At 44.7% G+C, this 15,809-nt stretch overlaps 1 protein-coding gene across 1 annotated transcript in view; it reads left to right on the top strand.

Moving 5' to 3' along the window:
- LOC8053650 (zinc transporter 5) overlaps positions 1-15,348 on the top strand; it is a 29,090-nt gene extending 13,742 nt beyond the window's left edge. Inside the window, exons 10-16 of the mRNA XM_029984023.3 lie at positions 1,491-1,702; positions 4,486-4,643; positions 5,146-5,275; positions 6,380-6,563; positions 9,366-9,595; positions 13,563-13,691; positions 15,029-15,348. Of these exons, the coding sequence (XP_029839883.2) occupies positions 1,491-1,702; positions 4,486-4,643; positions 5,146-5,275; positions 6,380-6,563; positions 9,366-9,595; positions 13,563-13,691; positions 15,029-15,217 (1,232 nt within the window). The 3' untranslated portion in view covers positions 15,218-15,348. The remainder of the gene's footprint in view (positions 1-1,490; positions 1,703-4,485; positions 4,644-5,145; positions 5,276-6,379; positions 6,564-9,365; positions 9,596-13,562; positions 13,692-15,028) is intronic.
- The last annotated feature ends 461 nt before the right edge of the window (positions 15,349-15,809 follow it).

Below are 15,809 nucleotides of genomic sequence, written 5' to 3'. Positions count from 1 at the left end.
TTACGTCTAAGCGGGCTTAAAAAAAGCCATAAATACATAGTGCCTTGTTTCAGGATACGCTTACGTGCCTTGTTTCGGGTTACGCCTCCGTCGGTGTTGGCAACTTTCTATTAACTTGAGAATTGCTGCCTTCTTTTCTAGCGGTATGGTTGAGTACTTTCTGCGTTTCTTAGCGACAGATCGCGGCGGCGGATGAACAGATGGTTAATGACGTCCAAGCTAGCATACTCTGAAAACATGATTCACCGGAATGAGTTCAAGATGAGGCTCAAGTCCACGACTGCAATGGCGAATTATCAATGCAAAATGGTAACAACAATGATGATCATAATAATGACGCACTGCTAGAAAAAAGAAAGCTGTACAGCGTCACCTAGTGGTAGGACTTAGCAGTACTCAATGAGGCCTGCCACACCAAGCCAATTCATGTGGAGCCAACATAGAATTCAAAATGGCCGCTTCGCGGTGGTGTTTCCCGCTGATTGTTAGAAAACTTGGAACGTTCGGACTTCCAGCTGGCCGAATTATTGGTCGTGAATATGACCTATTTCTATCGGTTAGGGTAGCAAGCTCACTTGCTGCCTTCGATGGCATTTCGGCATCTCGTGAGCCCCGAACGTTTTGGCAAACTACATTGTGTGATCAAAAAATTCCGGGACTGATTTTGTAGCGTAAAAAGAGAGGGCAGCAGAGTGATGCGGGGGCAGTAGTCGAAGGAAGGGATCTTCGTGTCTCATTATACCAAAGGGCACAGCTCTATGAACATTTGTAACTGGGCTACACGAGTTTGTTTGATCACATGCGCGAGCATAATGGCGACCTCTCCATGGACTGCTAACGAAACCGAGAGCGAACATCAATTTTATGTCAAACTCAGCAGATCTAAAACGGAGACCTCTGCCATGATTTAAAAGGCTTATGTCAAAAACCAGCGAAGTGTGAGAGGTGTTTTGAGTGGTGCTCGCACCTCCAGAATGGAAGAACGTCAATGAAGTCAAGGGGAGGTGGGATAAGGTCGCCCTACCGCTCTTTGTCTTCCAGCAACGTTCTCCCGTTCTCGAGGCGCGAATGCCACTTAAAATGCTCTGCAAATTCACTGCTTTTTGACACAAGCCTGCTGAATAATTTCAAAGGTCTCTGTTTTATACATGCCGAGTTTGATGCAGAATTGATGTTCGCTCTCGTACTGGTTTGCAGTCTGTGGTGAAATTGCCATTGTACCCATGCACGCGGTCACAAGAAATCATGTAGCGCGGCTTTAAATGTTCGCAGAGCATTTGTAGCCGCGCTTATATCCCTTTTGGTATGAGGAGATGCGAAGATCCCTTTTTTCGATTGCTGCATTCGCACCACTGTGCTGCCCTCTCTTTTTACTTGACAAAAGCAGCCCCGGAACTTATTTGTCACACCTCATTAAACTCCTCCCTGCCACTCTCATCCTACTAGTGACTACGGTGACACTGACCGGACATTGTTTTGTTTTTGGGCAGCGACAGTCGTGCTGAGCTCTCCAGACCAGAAAGGCTCCAAGGGTACCCTCGTGGGCTTCTCGAGTGGCGGCCACCCCCTGTACAACTTCAACGGAGATGCGCTCCAGAGGGGCTCCGGCTACTCCTTCCTGCACCTGCTCAAGCTGGGCCTGACGCAGATCATGAAGGAGTCTGACTCCAGGAGGATCTTCTACTTCCTCTGCATCAACCTGGTGAGCGCACAGACGCGGCTTTGCGGGCACTCTGTTGCACGCGTTACGGAGCTCTAACGAGGCGAACCTGGAAAGAGTGTTGTCGGTCTCTGGGTGGTGTGGTGAAAGGGCCAACCGTCGGCCCAATCTTTAACAAACCCGACTTCGAAGGGCATTTCAATCGTCTCGCCGCAGTGAAATTGGTTTGAAGTAAAGTGACAGTGAAATGGCAATCGGATCAATATTTGAATGTTGCATATAGTGGGACACAACAGAGCTGGCACATGAAAATAGAGATCTAAAACATACTTTCCACTATGAGACGTCTAAGATAAGAGCAAGTAATATTTTTTTTTTCTTTCTCTCCCCTGTAAAACTTAGTAATCTTGCGAGTCATCTGGATCACAAGTGTCTTACTCGCATAGAGGCAACTGCGGCTCACGGATAGGACAAGGGCATGCGGCTTGCTCTCGGTAGCAGTCAGTCTTCCGGCGAATACACATTTAAGTTTATGTTAGCGATCGATTGGTGCAGTGGCAGAAATTGCTGTAGTTTAACAACATTTGAACATAGCACATCCCCTGAAAACTGCCAACACTGGCACATGACTGTGATGAATATTGGTGGTACAAACCTACAAGAGAACGCCTGTCAGCTTGTCCTGGCCACAAGTTGAGGAGGTTAGCACTGCTCAGTTTTTTGTAGAGGTTTCAATAACGGTGCTTTTAGCTAAATATGAATGTATTCCTTGTGTGTTAGTATACCATAATATCTCGAGAGATTCCCAGCCTCCTAAAGACAACTCCCGCCCCCTCTATTTTTGGCACGATTTGCTAGTGTTTAAAAAAAATACTGAAAGATAGTCCACTTCTAGAAGTAATTGCAGGGCCCTGGTCAATGCTGACCTCAACAGAAATGGTGTTACTTAGCCACGACCTCAGCAGAAACGGTGTTAGTTAGCCACGACAGGAGATGAGCGAACATTGCTGACTGGGAGGGACAGGCATCTTCGGTTCATCGCCCCTCCCTGCAATCAAAAGTTTCGTAGCTCACAAAATATGAAAGTAGCCTTTTTTCAACTTCTCTTTTTATCGCACACCGAAAGTTAGCTTACTCTTTATTTTCACCCCATTTGCTTTCGATTTTATGGGGGCTATCTTTGGGGACATTAGAGTAGTACATCTTCATCACAATCCTTTGGGTCTACAGCAGATTGCATCCAAAGTTATGACACTAACATGACACTAATTGGTCTTTTATGGAAATATCAACCCATATTTCAAAATCTAATTTTTATGTTGCATCATAAAAAAAAAAAAAAAAAAAATTTGCAAAACACACAGCAAGTTGTTTTTTTGATTTGTGAGTTTTACCGAAAAACACGAAAACAGGGGATGCTAGATTCTTTCATACCCGAATTGATTTCTCGAACTCAGACTAAAGGTAAGCAGATCACAATTAAAACCTTAAATAAGGAAAGGCAGGAGCGTAAAAAACATAAAAGGATGCACGCACCACTAGTTTCGCCTTGCATGGTAGTATAACGAATATGGTACTGCATGTGTTGGGGGTTTCTCCTTGTCGATGCAAGCCTTGGGAGTCCCACTCTGCAGCTTGGTGTTCCACTGTGGCAGCGAGTCTGTCACACTGAGGCTTTGGTGTTGAATGCTCCGAGTGCAAGTCGGGCATTGCTTGTACATTGGTAACAATAATAATACCTTGCTTAGCACTCCAATAAAGACTTTATGAATGCTGTTGACTGCCTTGGAAGTAGAATAGCTTTTGCTTAAGGTGACTAGCTTCTTTTTTCATGCGACTTTCTTGTTCATCACTCTGGTTGTTTCCTTTAAAGGGGCACTGACACATCAAAATCATATTTTTTTTTATTATCCGAAACGATTGAAAACGATGCCGGGACATTACCCTCAAAATTTGAAGTTTGGGAATTCAGTATTTGTGAAGTAAAAAAACAATTTCCAAATGCCGAATTCGAAGTTCCCGCGCGATCGGCGCCGGTGCCTTGACGTCAAAAATCGCGGAGACCTGAGAGTCGACTTTCTTTCACCACTCCCTGCTGTTGCCATGGCGACCCAAAGCGAGGAGGAAAGGAGTGAGCGGCGGCGTTACGGCGGACCGGTTTTGAGCGGTGTCGCCTGTTTTCCGTTGGAGGATAAAAATCCAGGAGACGGCACCACAACGAACTCCCGATTTTTGGTATTTCAAAAAGAAGGGCCGTAGTGCGTTCGCAATTGCGTTAAAAAACATGTTTTACGATTGCCGTTATTAAATGTTATAGAGATGTCGCCTACAAAGCTTCTAAATTTCCTGATTTTTGACGTCACCGATCAAAAGAAGCGAGGAGGCGAGAGGCGGGAAAATCAAACGCCAAAAATAAAAAGGCGCGCGCGCGCGCGGGAAAGTTTTTTTTCGCGATGCGGTTTTTTTTGCGTGTCTATGACTGCAACTTGCATCGTTTTAGACAATAAAAATAAATACGACCTTTGGGGTGTCAGTGCCCCTTTAAGAAGTTCAGTGGCCAATCGCATCCACTTCATTTTGTAAGAAGGTTCGAAGGAAATCGCTTCGCAGTGAAATACTGAAGCAATGCCGTCGAAGCACGACCTCTTTTTCCTGGTGGCCGCTAAAGCGGCCTACATTAACACCGTGCATAGATGTTCAGGAGTCACAGTTCTCACAGTGTTATCTCATTTATGCTCTCATTTTGTTTCTCTGCTTTCTGCTCCCATGGTTTTTGGCGGTTGTCTCCTCTCAGCGACGGTGTCCGACTTGCCGTTCTGTTTCAGCTGTTCACAGGGGTGGAGCTCCTCTACGGGATGTGGACCAACTCGCTGGGGCTCATCTCAGACGGCTTCCACATGCTGTTCGACTGCTCCGCACTCGTCATGGGCCTGGCTGCTTCCCTGCTCGCCAGACGAGCCGCCTCTCGCACCTTTCCCTTCGGGTAACCGTCCCCGCATGGTTCAGCTTTTCCTTCACCGTCATTTTGGAGGACGTCTGGAGGTTCCCTCAAGCTTATCGGGTTTTCTCGATGCCACAAAGGACATTTGAAAGGCACCGTAAGAACAGCAGAGGATGGCATTGCCATCGAGTAGACATTAGTCTTGTCACTTTTTAAGGAAAGGTTTTTTCTCTTACCTTGTTGCATTTGGGCCTTAAAATGTGACTTGGGAAAGAGGCGACATGTCTCATGTACCCCCATATTTTGTGCCTGAACAGTGGACAGTCAGGGAGTTGGTAAAAAACGTGAAGATATGATCTAATAGTTTTTCTTCAGCTAGTATCATTACAATGAATTAAAGTTGTTGCTGTCATTTAAAATGAACCATTTAAGGCATGATACCTTTTTATCATTGGTGTCGTAGAATTTTATTATAATTATTGTCGTCTATATGCCGTCATTGGACACTGCGAGTTTCTTAGAAAATGATTGCTGTCCGTTTCAGCTATGGAAGGGTGGAGGTGCTGTCCGGGTTCATGAATGGACTGTTCCTCGTTGTGATTGCCCTGATGGTGTTCAGCGAAGCAGTCACCAGGCTCTTTGACCCTCCTCAAGTGAAGACCGAACGCCTTTTGGTACGTCGCAAAAGTTAACGCTCTACAGTCATGTTTGCAGTGTTTTTCGGCTTCAGACAGCTTTCTGCGATAATAGAACAGAAACGTTTGGGATTTGACAAAATCCCGATTGTTGACTAGGAGAACACGCAAAGAAGGCCTTTCAACAAACTCTGTTTAATGATTCCCATAGAAGAACCTTTATTTGCTTTTCTTTGTTTGTTACTCCTGGTAGTTTCTGGTTGGTATGTGAATTTTGCCATTCGCATTTATTCACTTTTTTGTCCTGAATCTCACAGTACTACGGTTCTGCGACATGCTTTGCAAGCTTGACCTCTAATTCCAGAGAGCATCCAGACGCATCCCAATTTTGGCCTGCAAAAGCCTCTTTGTTTGCCGTCACAGTAAAAAGGTCCCGCGCCGCTGCGGATGCCACGGGTGCACCGTTTTTTCCGACAGGGTCGATCTTGCGTCCAGTGGCGCAGTTTTTGGTTGCTTGCGGACGAGGAATGTCTATTGACGAGTGCCGAAAGCCCAAACTGCCCGGACTACGCATGTTGATACAGAGAAACATAGAGTTGGCACTCCAGTACGGTTGCACAATCTCGACACTCGATCAAACAATGTGTGACCGCGCATCGTGTGAAAACAAGCGGCTCGAAGAGCTGGCAGCTGTTCTGGTGTGGCTCTTACATCAAGTACTGCCCACCCCTGGGACCCTGACGCATAGCCGCCACTGCGCAGTGTGGTGTATCGCGTGCCGTTCACCGTCTTGCATTCGGGCTGGTTTACGAATTGTGATCACCGTAATTGCGATACTCGTCTGCACAGATTCAAATAAAAATAGAACTTGTAAAATAGAACTTACACAGAATGGCAATATGCTACATGTACAGCCAGCCAAACTCATAACGAGCTAAGGTGTTCTTGATGTCGCAATTGTTTCGTCTCTGTCGGCGGTGGGACTCCTAGGTTCCGATTATAAATCGTAATCAAAGCTTCCAACCACCGCAGAACCAGTGAGGATAATCTTATTTTTCTCGGTATTCTGTTTCTGCTTTTTAGAATGTACCGGCAGGCTCCATATTGCTGACAGTTTTTGTTTTCGCTTTCCTCTGTTTTCAGACTGTGTCAGTGGCTGGGCTTCTTGTGAACCTGGTAGGAATTTTCGCCTTCCGGCACACGCACAGTCACGGCGGCGGCAGCAGTCATGCCCACGCTCACAACCACGGCCATAGTAGCCACAGCCATGGCCACACTCACAACCATGGGCACAGCCACGCTGCTGGCAGGAATGCAAACCTTCAAGGTGATTTCACTGCTTTCCAGTTGTGACCTTTCAGTTGTGGCCATATGGTCACAACCGGCTGCCCCTCCTTAATGAAATCAATGTGTAGCACCCTCTGCCGGTGCCAAAAATAATTTTTAGTGAGGAACCACACACATCTCATGCTCTTTTGCCACTGCCCTCGACCAGTGTGTCAGACACACGCACTGCAAAAATTTCCAACGGATTGGAAAGACGACTGAATGTGACCAGGCGCTGACCAATCGGAGCATTGCACTCAATTAGCACACCATGATTTGTCAGCGTGTATAGTCTGTTGCAGGTCAAGGAAAGGCTCCTTCCACAAAGCTCTCTGCTCGCCGTAATTGCAGGTTTCCCCTCCCCACTCACTTCCTAACGTTTCCTCCGCTAAAGTTGAAAGAGTGGAGGGCGTAGTAGAAGAGCTTGTCCTGCTTTCCTTAAAACCTGCAACAGACTATAGCGCATTTACTCACATAATAAACGCCCTCTCATAATGAACGCATCCCCCACAACGGGCATCAATGTTTTGATTTTTTTTCCCTCCCGTAATCAACGCACCTCCAATTTTCGGATCCGCAAGTCTCGAATTGCGTCCAATTTAGCAAGCCACCAAGCCAGTTTTTTTTTGCCGCCATGTGGTCAGGCCAAGTCAAGCAAAGCCAGGCTGGTCCCGTAATGGCCGCAAGTGTGTAGTTGCGGTAGTTACGGAAGTGATCAATCGTGAAACCGAGTGTCGCGCACACTTGACGAAGCTTGGATCGAGGAATTGCCGAGCCCCTGACGTTCTTCGCCTATCGGATGCATTGATGTCAACAAACAAGCCGTCGTCTGTGGTCCGCTCTCGGACAGTGAAATCGTGAAAGTGGTTAGGCCTAATTTCACATACTCCGGGTAAATGAGTTTATTTAAACCGCAACAGAACGGCACAGCGAGGTGCACGCTGCGCTGTAGGCTGAGAGTGTCTTGTAGCCTCTCCTTGAACGAAACTTGATTTGTGGAAGCGGGCTTCGGGGGTCGGCGGTTGGACTTTGTACGAGTTCTTGTCTCAGTGAACGAAACTTGATCCATGCGAGCGGGCTTTGGGGGTCGGGGGTTGGACTCCGTACGAGTTCTTATACGCGTAGTCCCGGATTATACATGAGCATGCCTGCTGGATACTAGCAATATATATCGCCTAAGAACGGTCATGTTGCTTTTCGTGCTGAGTGAGCTTCGTAGGGTGCTTTTCCTTCAACATAAGGCACTTTGAAAGTGCCCTAAAAAGGTTTGCAATTTATAAAACATGGTTATTGTAACGCGCCCCCGACCAGCCATGGGTGCGCCTTCATCACTGGAGACGTGCCACAGTACCTTGCTGTATCATATTGGCACCTTATGTGACATTTGCACGAAGCGTGTAAATGCAAAAAGTTTACCCTGTGTAATGAAAGCCCCCCCCCCCCAAATATCTGTAAATTTCTCAGGAAAAAAAGTGTGTTCATTATGCGAGTAAATACGGTAGTTGGATTCGATCGTCTCCAACACACCGTACGACCCATCAGACGATTTGTTGTACGTGCGGATTGAACTTCGCTCCTCTGGCTGCGAGAACTCTGGGCGCACAGGCCGCTGGAGCAGACTACGAAGGTAACGTAAGTGAATGGGTGAGGGCAGGTGGGAAGCGGCGCCTGCACTCTCTCTTGTGTCATGAGATACCATATTTACTCGCACAATAAACACATCCCTAACAGCAGGCATCAATAGTTGTTTTTTTCCTCACGTAATAAATTTACCTTCAATTTTCGGCTCCGCGAGTCTTGAACTGCGCCCAACTCGGCCAGCCGCCAAGCCGATTTTCTTTTGCCACCAAGCGGCCAAGCCAAGCCAAGCCAAGCATAGCATAGCAGTGCATGCGCTCGTAATGGCTGCAAGTGCATAGTTGTGGTAGCGATCAACAGTGAAACCGAGTGGCGCACGCACCTAGCAAAGCTGGGGTCAGGGAATCGCCCAGTCCCGGACATGCTTTGCCCATCGGATGCATTGATGTTGACAAGCACACCTTCGTGTGGACAGTGAAATCGTAGAAGTGGTTAGGCCTAATAACGGTCGCATCGCTTTCCGTGAGCTTCTAAGGGTACTTTTCCTTCAGCGAAAGGTACACCGAAAGCGCCCGAAAAGATTAGCAATTTATAGAGCATGGTTACTGTGGCACTCCCATGACTAGCCGCAAGTGTGCCTCCGTCAGTGGAGCTATGCCACAGTGCCCTGCCATACCATATTGGCAGCTACAGTCTAAACTCATTACAACAGACCTGGTTACAACAGATGTTTAGATATAGCATACCGATTTGTGAAGTTCGGTTGGTTTTCCTCCACATACCATTGACTCAACTTTATATCTGCATACAACATACTCCTCTTACAACAGACTGAAATCTTGGTCAAAATCAAGGTCTGTTTAACGAGCTTAGACTGTGTAATGAACTTTGCGCAAAGTGTGTTAATGCAGAAATTTTACCCTGCGTAATGAATGTACTCCCCCCCCCCCCCCCCCCCTAATATGTATAGACTTTTCGGGAAGAAAAATGTGTTCATTATGCAAGTACTTAGAGTAGGTACTGCATCCCATGGTAGATGCTCTTTCCTGCATCATGCGGTAGGTCCTCAAGGTTGGCGTTTTGTCCGAGAGTTTGTTTGAAGGAGATTACACCCTGAAAGTTGTTTGAAGGGCTCGGCATTCCGAGAGCTTGTTTGAAGGAGCCGGCGTTCTGAGAGTCTGTATGAGCCTGTATGAGTAAGTCTAATGTTGGACTTCCTCCGCAGGAGTGTTCCTGCACATAGTGGCGGACACCCTGGGCAGCGTGGGCGTGATCGTGTCGTCGCTGCTCATCGACCAGTTTGGTCTGCTGATTGCGGACCCCGTGTGCTCCCTCTTCATCGCCGTGCTCATCTTCCTGAGCGTGCTGCCCCTCCTCAAGCACTCCTCCCTGATCCTGGTGCTCAGGTGTCCTCTGGAGCTGCAGGACAAGCAGCTGACCACTGCACTTGCCAAGGTATGGTTTGTTAGTGTGCTGCATGCATAGGGACAGTTTTTCCTCTTTTTAAGTTTAGGTTTCAAGTTTATTTTTACCAGAAGGGCAACAAAGCTGGTGGAGAAAGAAAGCTGCTGTTGCAGCGTGCCGACGCCCCAGTTCGGTGCTGGAGGGTGGCATCGGCAAAATGGAAGCGAAAAATAAAATTAATTAATATCTTGTATACAACATTAGATCTGTTTAAAACAGTACTAAATGCAACTCATAAGGATGCTATAATTTTTTTACTTTGCATTCCATTATGCATTTTTTTAATTAAAAAACAATATCCTTGTTAATCTTTTGGTGGTATACAGTACATACAAGAAATTTATGACAGCTTTGCCTGTATAACAAATACTAATAAATGCTGAGTAAGGATTGCCACGCATAAGTGTGAGTCTGCCTGAAACAAAGTGCGGTCGTGCCTCATCAGTGTAGACACCTCCGTTCTCCCAACAAATGTCCCTAATAACGAGACGAAAGCGCACGCGTTTACTTGGTTTGTTCCCAAAACGCCTTCGCTGAAACACCTTCGCTGAAACACATTGGGTGTTTCAGCGAAGGCTTCAAAAAATCCCCGAAAATAAGGTGGTAGAGAAAAAGAAAAAAAAAAAAGAAATTATTTTTGGGAACAAATTACCGGCCACAGACGACGTCAAGAATTGCAAAAACGTTCTAATTAGCTAAATAATTAATTATAATTTACTGGTTGACTTTTTAGTTGGTGAAAATAAGCATGTGGTTCAAATGAGAAACTTGCTAAGCATCTTCGAAAACCACTACATCAATTCATTTTAGAGAGAGGCAAGGCAGGGGCGGCATTTTACGGCTTTCCGAAGAAAAGCTCAATTTGGGCACGTTTCTGGGTTTCAGTCTCTTACGGGAGAGCATCTTTGCGCCAGCGGTCCTTCTCCCGTTTGGTGTACGTCTCAGCCACTGGGGAGCAGAACCGTTGTCGCGGAGATGTGCTACGATAAGAAACTGAAACCTAGGGACGCGTCCAAATTGAGCGTTTTGTGGGAACGCCGTAAAATGCTGCCCCTACCTTATACCTTTGTGAAATGAGTTCATTTAGTGGTTTTCAATGATGCTCAGCAAGTTTCTAATGGGAACCTTATGTTCACTTTCAGAAACTAAAAATTTATTTAGTAAGTTTTTTTGTTAACTGGCATGTTTGTTTTGCATCTCCCGATGCTTGCCATGGCCGGCAGTTTGTTCCCAGAAAAGTTAGCTTTTTTTTCTAAACCACCCTATTTTTAGGGATTTTCGAAAGCCTTTCCTGTAACACCCTGTAGTATATTGGGGTATTAAAATTAATGGGGTTCATATTAACGGGACATGACTGTACTGATACAACAGGCATGCCTTGCACCACAGAGGGGTTGTTACGAATAGATGAAAACTAGGGGTGTGCGAATATTCGAGGTTTCATATACGAATCGAATATTTTTCTTATTTGACTCCTGTTGGATTCGAGAATCACATACAGTCTCCGACTGATTTTTTAGACGTCGATAATTCAGACTTGTTGGATATTCCGGGCCTAAAGGAGGAACTGTGACCTACCCAATAGAAATAGTGCATTTTAAAGACCGATGTTTCGAACAGCTGGAAGTCCGAAAGTAAATTTTTTCAGACAAAATTGTTGCGAGCGATCAGCGGGATACACCATCGAGGAGCGGCCATTTTGGATTCTATGTTGGCTGCACATAGATTGACTTGGTTTGGCAGCACTACATGAGTACTGCTAAGTCCTGTTGCTAAATGACGCTGCACGGCTTTTTTTTTTCTCTAGCTGCGTGTCATTATCATCATCATTGTTGTTACTATTTTGCTTTATGCTTTGTTCATTCGTCATTGCAGTCATGAACTTGCGCCTCTCATGTCAATCTCGTCTCTGTGAATCGTGTTTTTGGACTTTGCTGGTTTGGATGTCATTGCTCCATTTGTTCTTCTGCCTCCACAATGTTTCGCTAAGAAAAGCAGAAAGTACTTGACCATAATGCTAGGAAAGAAGGCAGCGATTTTCAAGCTAATAGAAAGTTGCCAAATGCAAATGGAGGCGTAACCTGGAGCAAGGCACTGTTTACGGATTTTTTAAGCCCGCTTAGACGTAATGAAAAGAAGTTTCTTAATCTGCAGATTTTTCGGACATTTTTTTCAGTCCCTGCGAAGTCCGAAAAATCGGTCGGCGACTGTATACGGAAATTTCCGATTATTCGGTTATGGCCAAGTATTCGGGTAGTGTATGAATATTCGCGCAAATACCGAATAGTCTACGCTTGGGACATGCCCTGAACATTCAGAGCTTCCTCAAAAGCCGTGTTTAGTCACCTAAAATTGCGAATATTGTAGCAATTTTTGTATAAACCCTTGCCATTTACGTTCTATGTAGAACTACCATGTTTGCACAATTTGATGTGCCTCCAAAACTTAGTAGGCAGATTTAGCTCCCAGGTATTTAAAATGTAAATTGCTGCTGATATGCTACCACGCAGGTAAAATAATCAAGTTTGAATGCATATCTCATAGAACAAATTTTATGAAACGCACGCCAACATGAAAATAAATACCGTACACTAGTCGCCGCTGTCGAAGTTCGACTATGGCTCTTCGCTGTCCAAAGAAGTACCCCTTGCTTTCGTCTAAAGCATTCCAAGTGCCATGCTTCTCACACTTGTACGAGTGCGCAACCATTGCCTCTGAGAGCGTCGTCTTCCAAAACAACTTTGCAAGCTCGTCGGGTTGCTGGGATTGTGAGGCCACGCAACGAAAGGCCAGCACTGCTAGCATGTTGGCCTTTATTTCAAATAAAGCTTCCTAGTGGAATTTGTTTTTTTGTCTTAACGGCATGAGAGTCTGTAGACATGAGAGATTTCGCGTGATACGGTTATTGGAATGGGAATGTAAACAAATGGTTTCGATGGCGATGGGTCTAGTCACCTTCCGCCGAGTGTTGCTTTTTCTTTTGAATTTCGACTTTTGGTTTCGATTGTAACGTGGATGTATTTTTGGCACCGATTTTGACGAAAAAAGTGTGCATTAATTGTTCAAACAAGTGTGTATTGGCCCACGACAAAGGAGCAGTTTTGGTTTTCGTTTTGCCAAGCATGCATTGTCACTGTTCTAGCGCCCTTATAACTTCCGCTACAGGAACAAGGGTATTTTCTGCTGCAAGAGCAATCGTCATGGCCAAAAGGGGTTGTTCATATACTGAACATGTGGAACAATTATTTTTCTTTCATGATAATTTACAATTATTGCACTTGCAGCTGATATCTAACTTGCTGGCTGGTCAAGGGCAATTTCAATTATTTTCTTAAAAAAAACAGGTCACTACCAGTTGTTTGTATGACAACATTAGAGGTTGCATTTTACATGCTGTCTAGACATGTGCAGTTTTGTACACTCTTAATTTTGTCAATTTGTATAACTTATCAGTTGCACCTTTTGCCTGCTTTCATGTAACAGTTGTTATTAATTGCATTGTTTATATGCTGCCTAGTCGGGTAGTTTTATCTATCTACTTGAATTGGTTATCATTTTTGGTTTGCAAAGTAATATAGGAAGTATTTACATATTTGTTTTGTTATTTCTGAATGGTGCACTTATATTTGAAACATATTTATTATTCAAACCTATTTTTTTTTTCGAATATTCATATTGGAAAATTTTAATATTCTCACACCCCTAATGACAACTTTTTTTATGTGCCAGAAGTTTCCTCCAAACTGATTTTTATTTTGTGGCTTGCTGTGGAGAAAGTAAATCTCGAAAGATACAACTGTTTTGCGGTGTCGTTGAATTCTTCAGCAATGCCCAATGTTACCAACGCATTTTGAACCATACGGAAACAAAACCATAGTGCCTTTCTCGGGTTATTGAGGAACAAGTCCGAGAAATGTGGCATCTTCATCTCGCGGCTTTTATTCCATTGTGTGCGCAGGTTGTGAAGGTGGACGGTGTGATATCTTATCAGAACGAACATTTCTGGTATCACACGAGTGAGGTTTTGGCTGGGTCCATTCACGTTCAAGTGACCAAGGATGCCAATGCCCAGAAAGTGCTGAGTCAGGTGTGTGGCTTCTGCTTTCTACAAAATTTCAAAGATTTTTGGTTTGAAGGGTAAAAATGATCCAGAACATGTACAGTGGACACAGAGGCATAACAGGCATGGACAATTACTAGCTAGAAACTGGTTTTGTTCCTTTTCATATACATCATTGATTGGATTTAAGAACGATAGGTGCCTTCAAGACTGTCATGGCACAGTAGAGAATAACCAATCTGGATGGAACAAACAATTAGATATTTTTTTTTATTTGATGGTTTCTACAGCGAAGCTGTTTATGGCTAGGGTTCCATGGATTTTTCGTGTGCTTTTACAGAAACTTTATTTTCCCCGCTAAATTTTGTGATTTAGCGGAAAAATTTCCCCTCTAAATTTAGCGATTTAGTGGAAAAATATCCCTGGTAAGTTTAGTTCAAAAATTTACCCGCTAAATTTAACAGAAAAATTCCCCAATTTCCGTGCCAAATTTAGCGGAAAAATTTACCTGTTAAATGTGATGTATCGCGAATAAGAACCCAGTTGCAGTTGTTAGTCGCTCGACTTGTTTGTTTTAATCATGGCTCTTGACTGACCGAGGCCCGTGCCGTTTCAAACTGCGCGTTCACATCACGCGGTTCCCGTGCGCTGCCCAACATGTCCCGCCCTCTGCTAGAATAAGCAGATACATCACACTAAATTTAGCAGGGAAAATTTGCTTGCTAAATTAAGCAGAAAAATTTCCCCGCTAAATTTAGCAGAAAAGTTTCCCCGCTAAATTTCGTGGAAAAAATTACCTGCTAAATTTAGTGAAAAAATTTTCCTGCTAAATTTGGTGGAAAAATTTTCCCCTCAAATTTAGTGGGGAAATTTTTCCATCAATCTTAGCAGAAACATTTCGGCACCAAATTTAGTGGAAAAATTTCCCCTCTAAATTTAGCAGGGAAATTTTCCCACTAAGTTTAGTGGAAAAATTAATGGGAAGGAGGAGGGGTAGGGAAGCGCACTGCCCTCTCGTTGTCGTTGTTCCAAGCGCTTGCGTGCCTAATTTCCTTTCCTTCCGCCGGAGGGCGATCCCGTCGCGCGTGTCTAGTTTCCTCTGGCTTCTCAAAGCAGCAATAGTCCTCGACATGTGTGAGCGTACCTTTCGTCATGATGAGCACCGATCGAGACAATAAATCTGTTCTTACCTTTGTTCAAAAGTCTGTTATATAACAGTAGTTCATTGTGACCTTAGCTTGTTATAATGCTAGCTTGTAATTGGGGTTGTTTCGAAAGGGGCTGTCCTATGTTTAATGTTTCATGCTTCTTCCATTTCTATCTGCGAAGTTACTTGAAATTAATAAACCGTCATTCCATGGCAGGTGACGGCCATTTTCAAGGAACTGGGTTTCCACTACTTCACGGTGCAAATCGAGAAGGAGGACTTCTTCCAGCACATGTCCGGCCTTCGTGCGAGCTCGGCGTACTACAACAATGTGCTGCTTAGGTCCGCTGCACATCAGCCTACCGCCAACGGTGCCTTATCCGTGTGCATTGTCAAAGCCGTCTGATGACGGTGCAAGACGGTGCTGCCAGCCTGTGCGTCGTCAGAACTCCATAGTAAACCATTTTTGTACAGTGTGTGACTGCGGGGGAAGTTATATGTAGTTGCACTAATAAACAATGCTGTGTGAACTTTCTACATAGCTGGTTGTGTCCCTTTTTCTTTATGGAGAGGCTTAGGTGATTTTAAAGGGGCCGTGATCGATATTGGGTAGGAGTGTTTCTATCTTTACACAAGTTTTCTGGCCCTAGTGGGACTTAAGTATACTTGCATGCAATGCCATTAACCAAGAAGCTGTACTTTTTCACCAAGTAATTTTAAAGATAAAAGAAGATGTTTTCTTTCAGTCTGTCTTTCGCAAAACCTGATAACAAAGTTGTGGGAATCACATTGTCGGTATTTTCAATACTAATGCGATCCCAAGGACTTCGTCGTCAAGCTTTACGATTCCCATGACGACAGTAGTATTTAAATGCAGTTCAAACAGCGAGCATGAGCACTGTGCGGGCATTTGATTTGGGCTCACGACATTCAATGCCTCGACATGCATTTGGGTAGTAGCTCGTGCCCAATAGATGCGATGACGGGAACAGCCGAAC

This window comes from Ixodes scapularis, unplaced genomic scaffold (genome assembly GCF_016920785.2).
Source record: "Ixodes scapularis isolate PalLabHiFi unplaced genomic scaffold, ASM1692078v2 PGA_scaffold11__112_contigs__length_91849675, whole genome shotgun sequence".
NCBI classification, from domain to species: Eukaryota; Metazoa; Arthropoda; class Arachnida; order Ixodida; family Ixodidae; genus Ixodes; species Ixodes scapularis.
The sequence above is the reverse complement of the archived record's forward strand: the minus strand, read 5'-3'. Positions and strand labels throughout refer to the sequence as shown.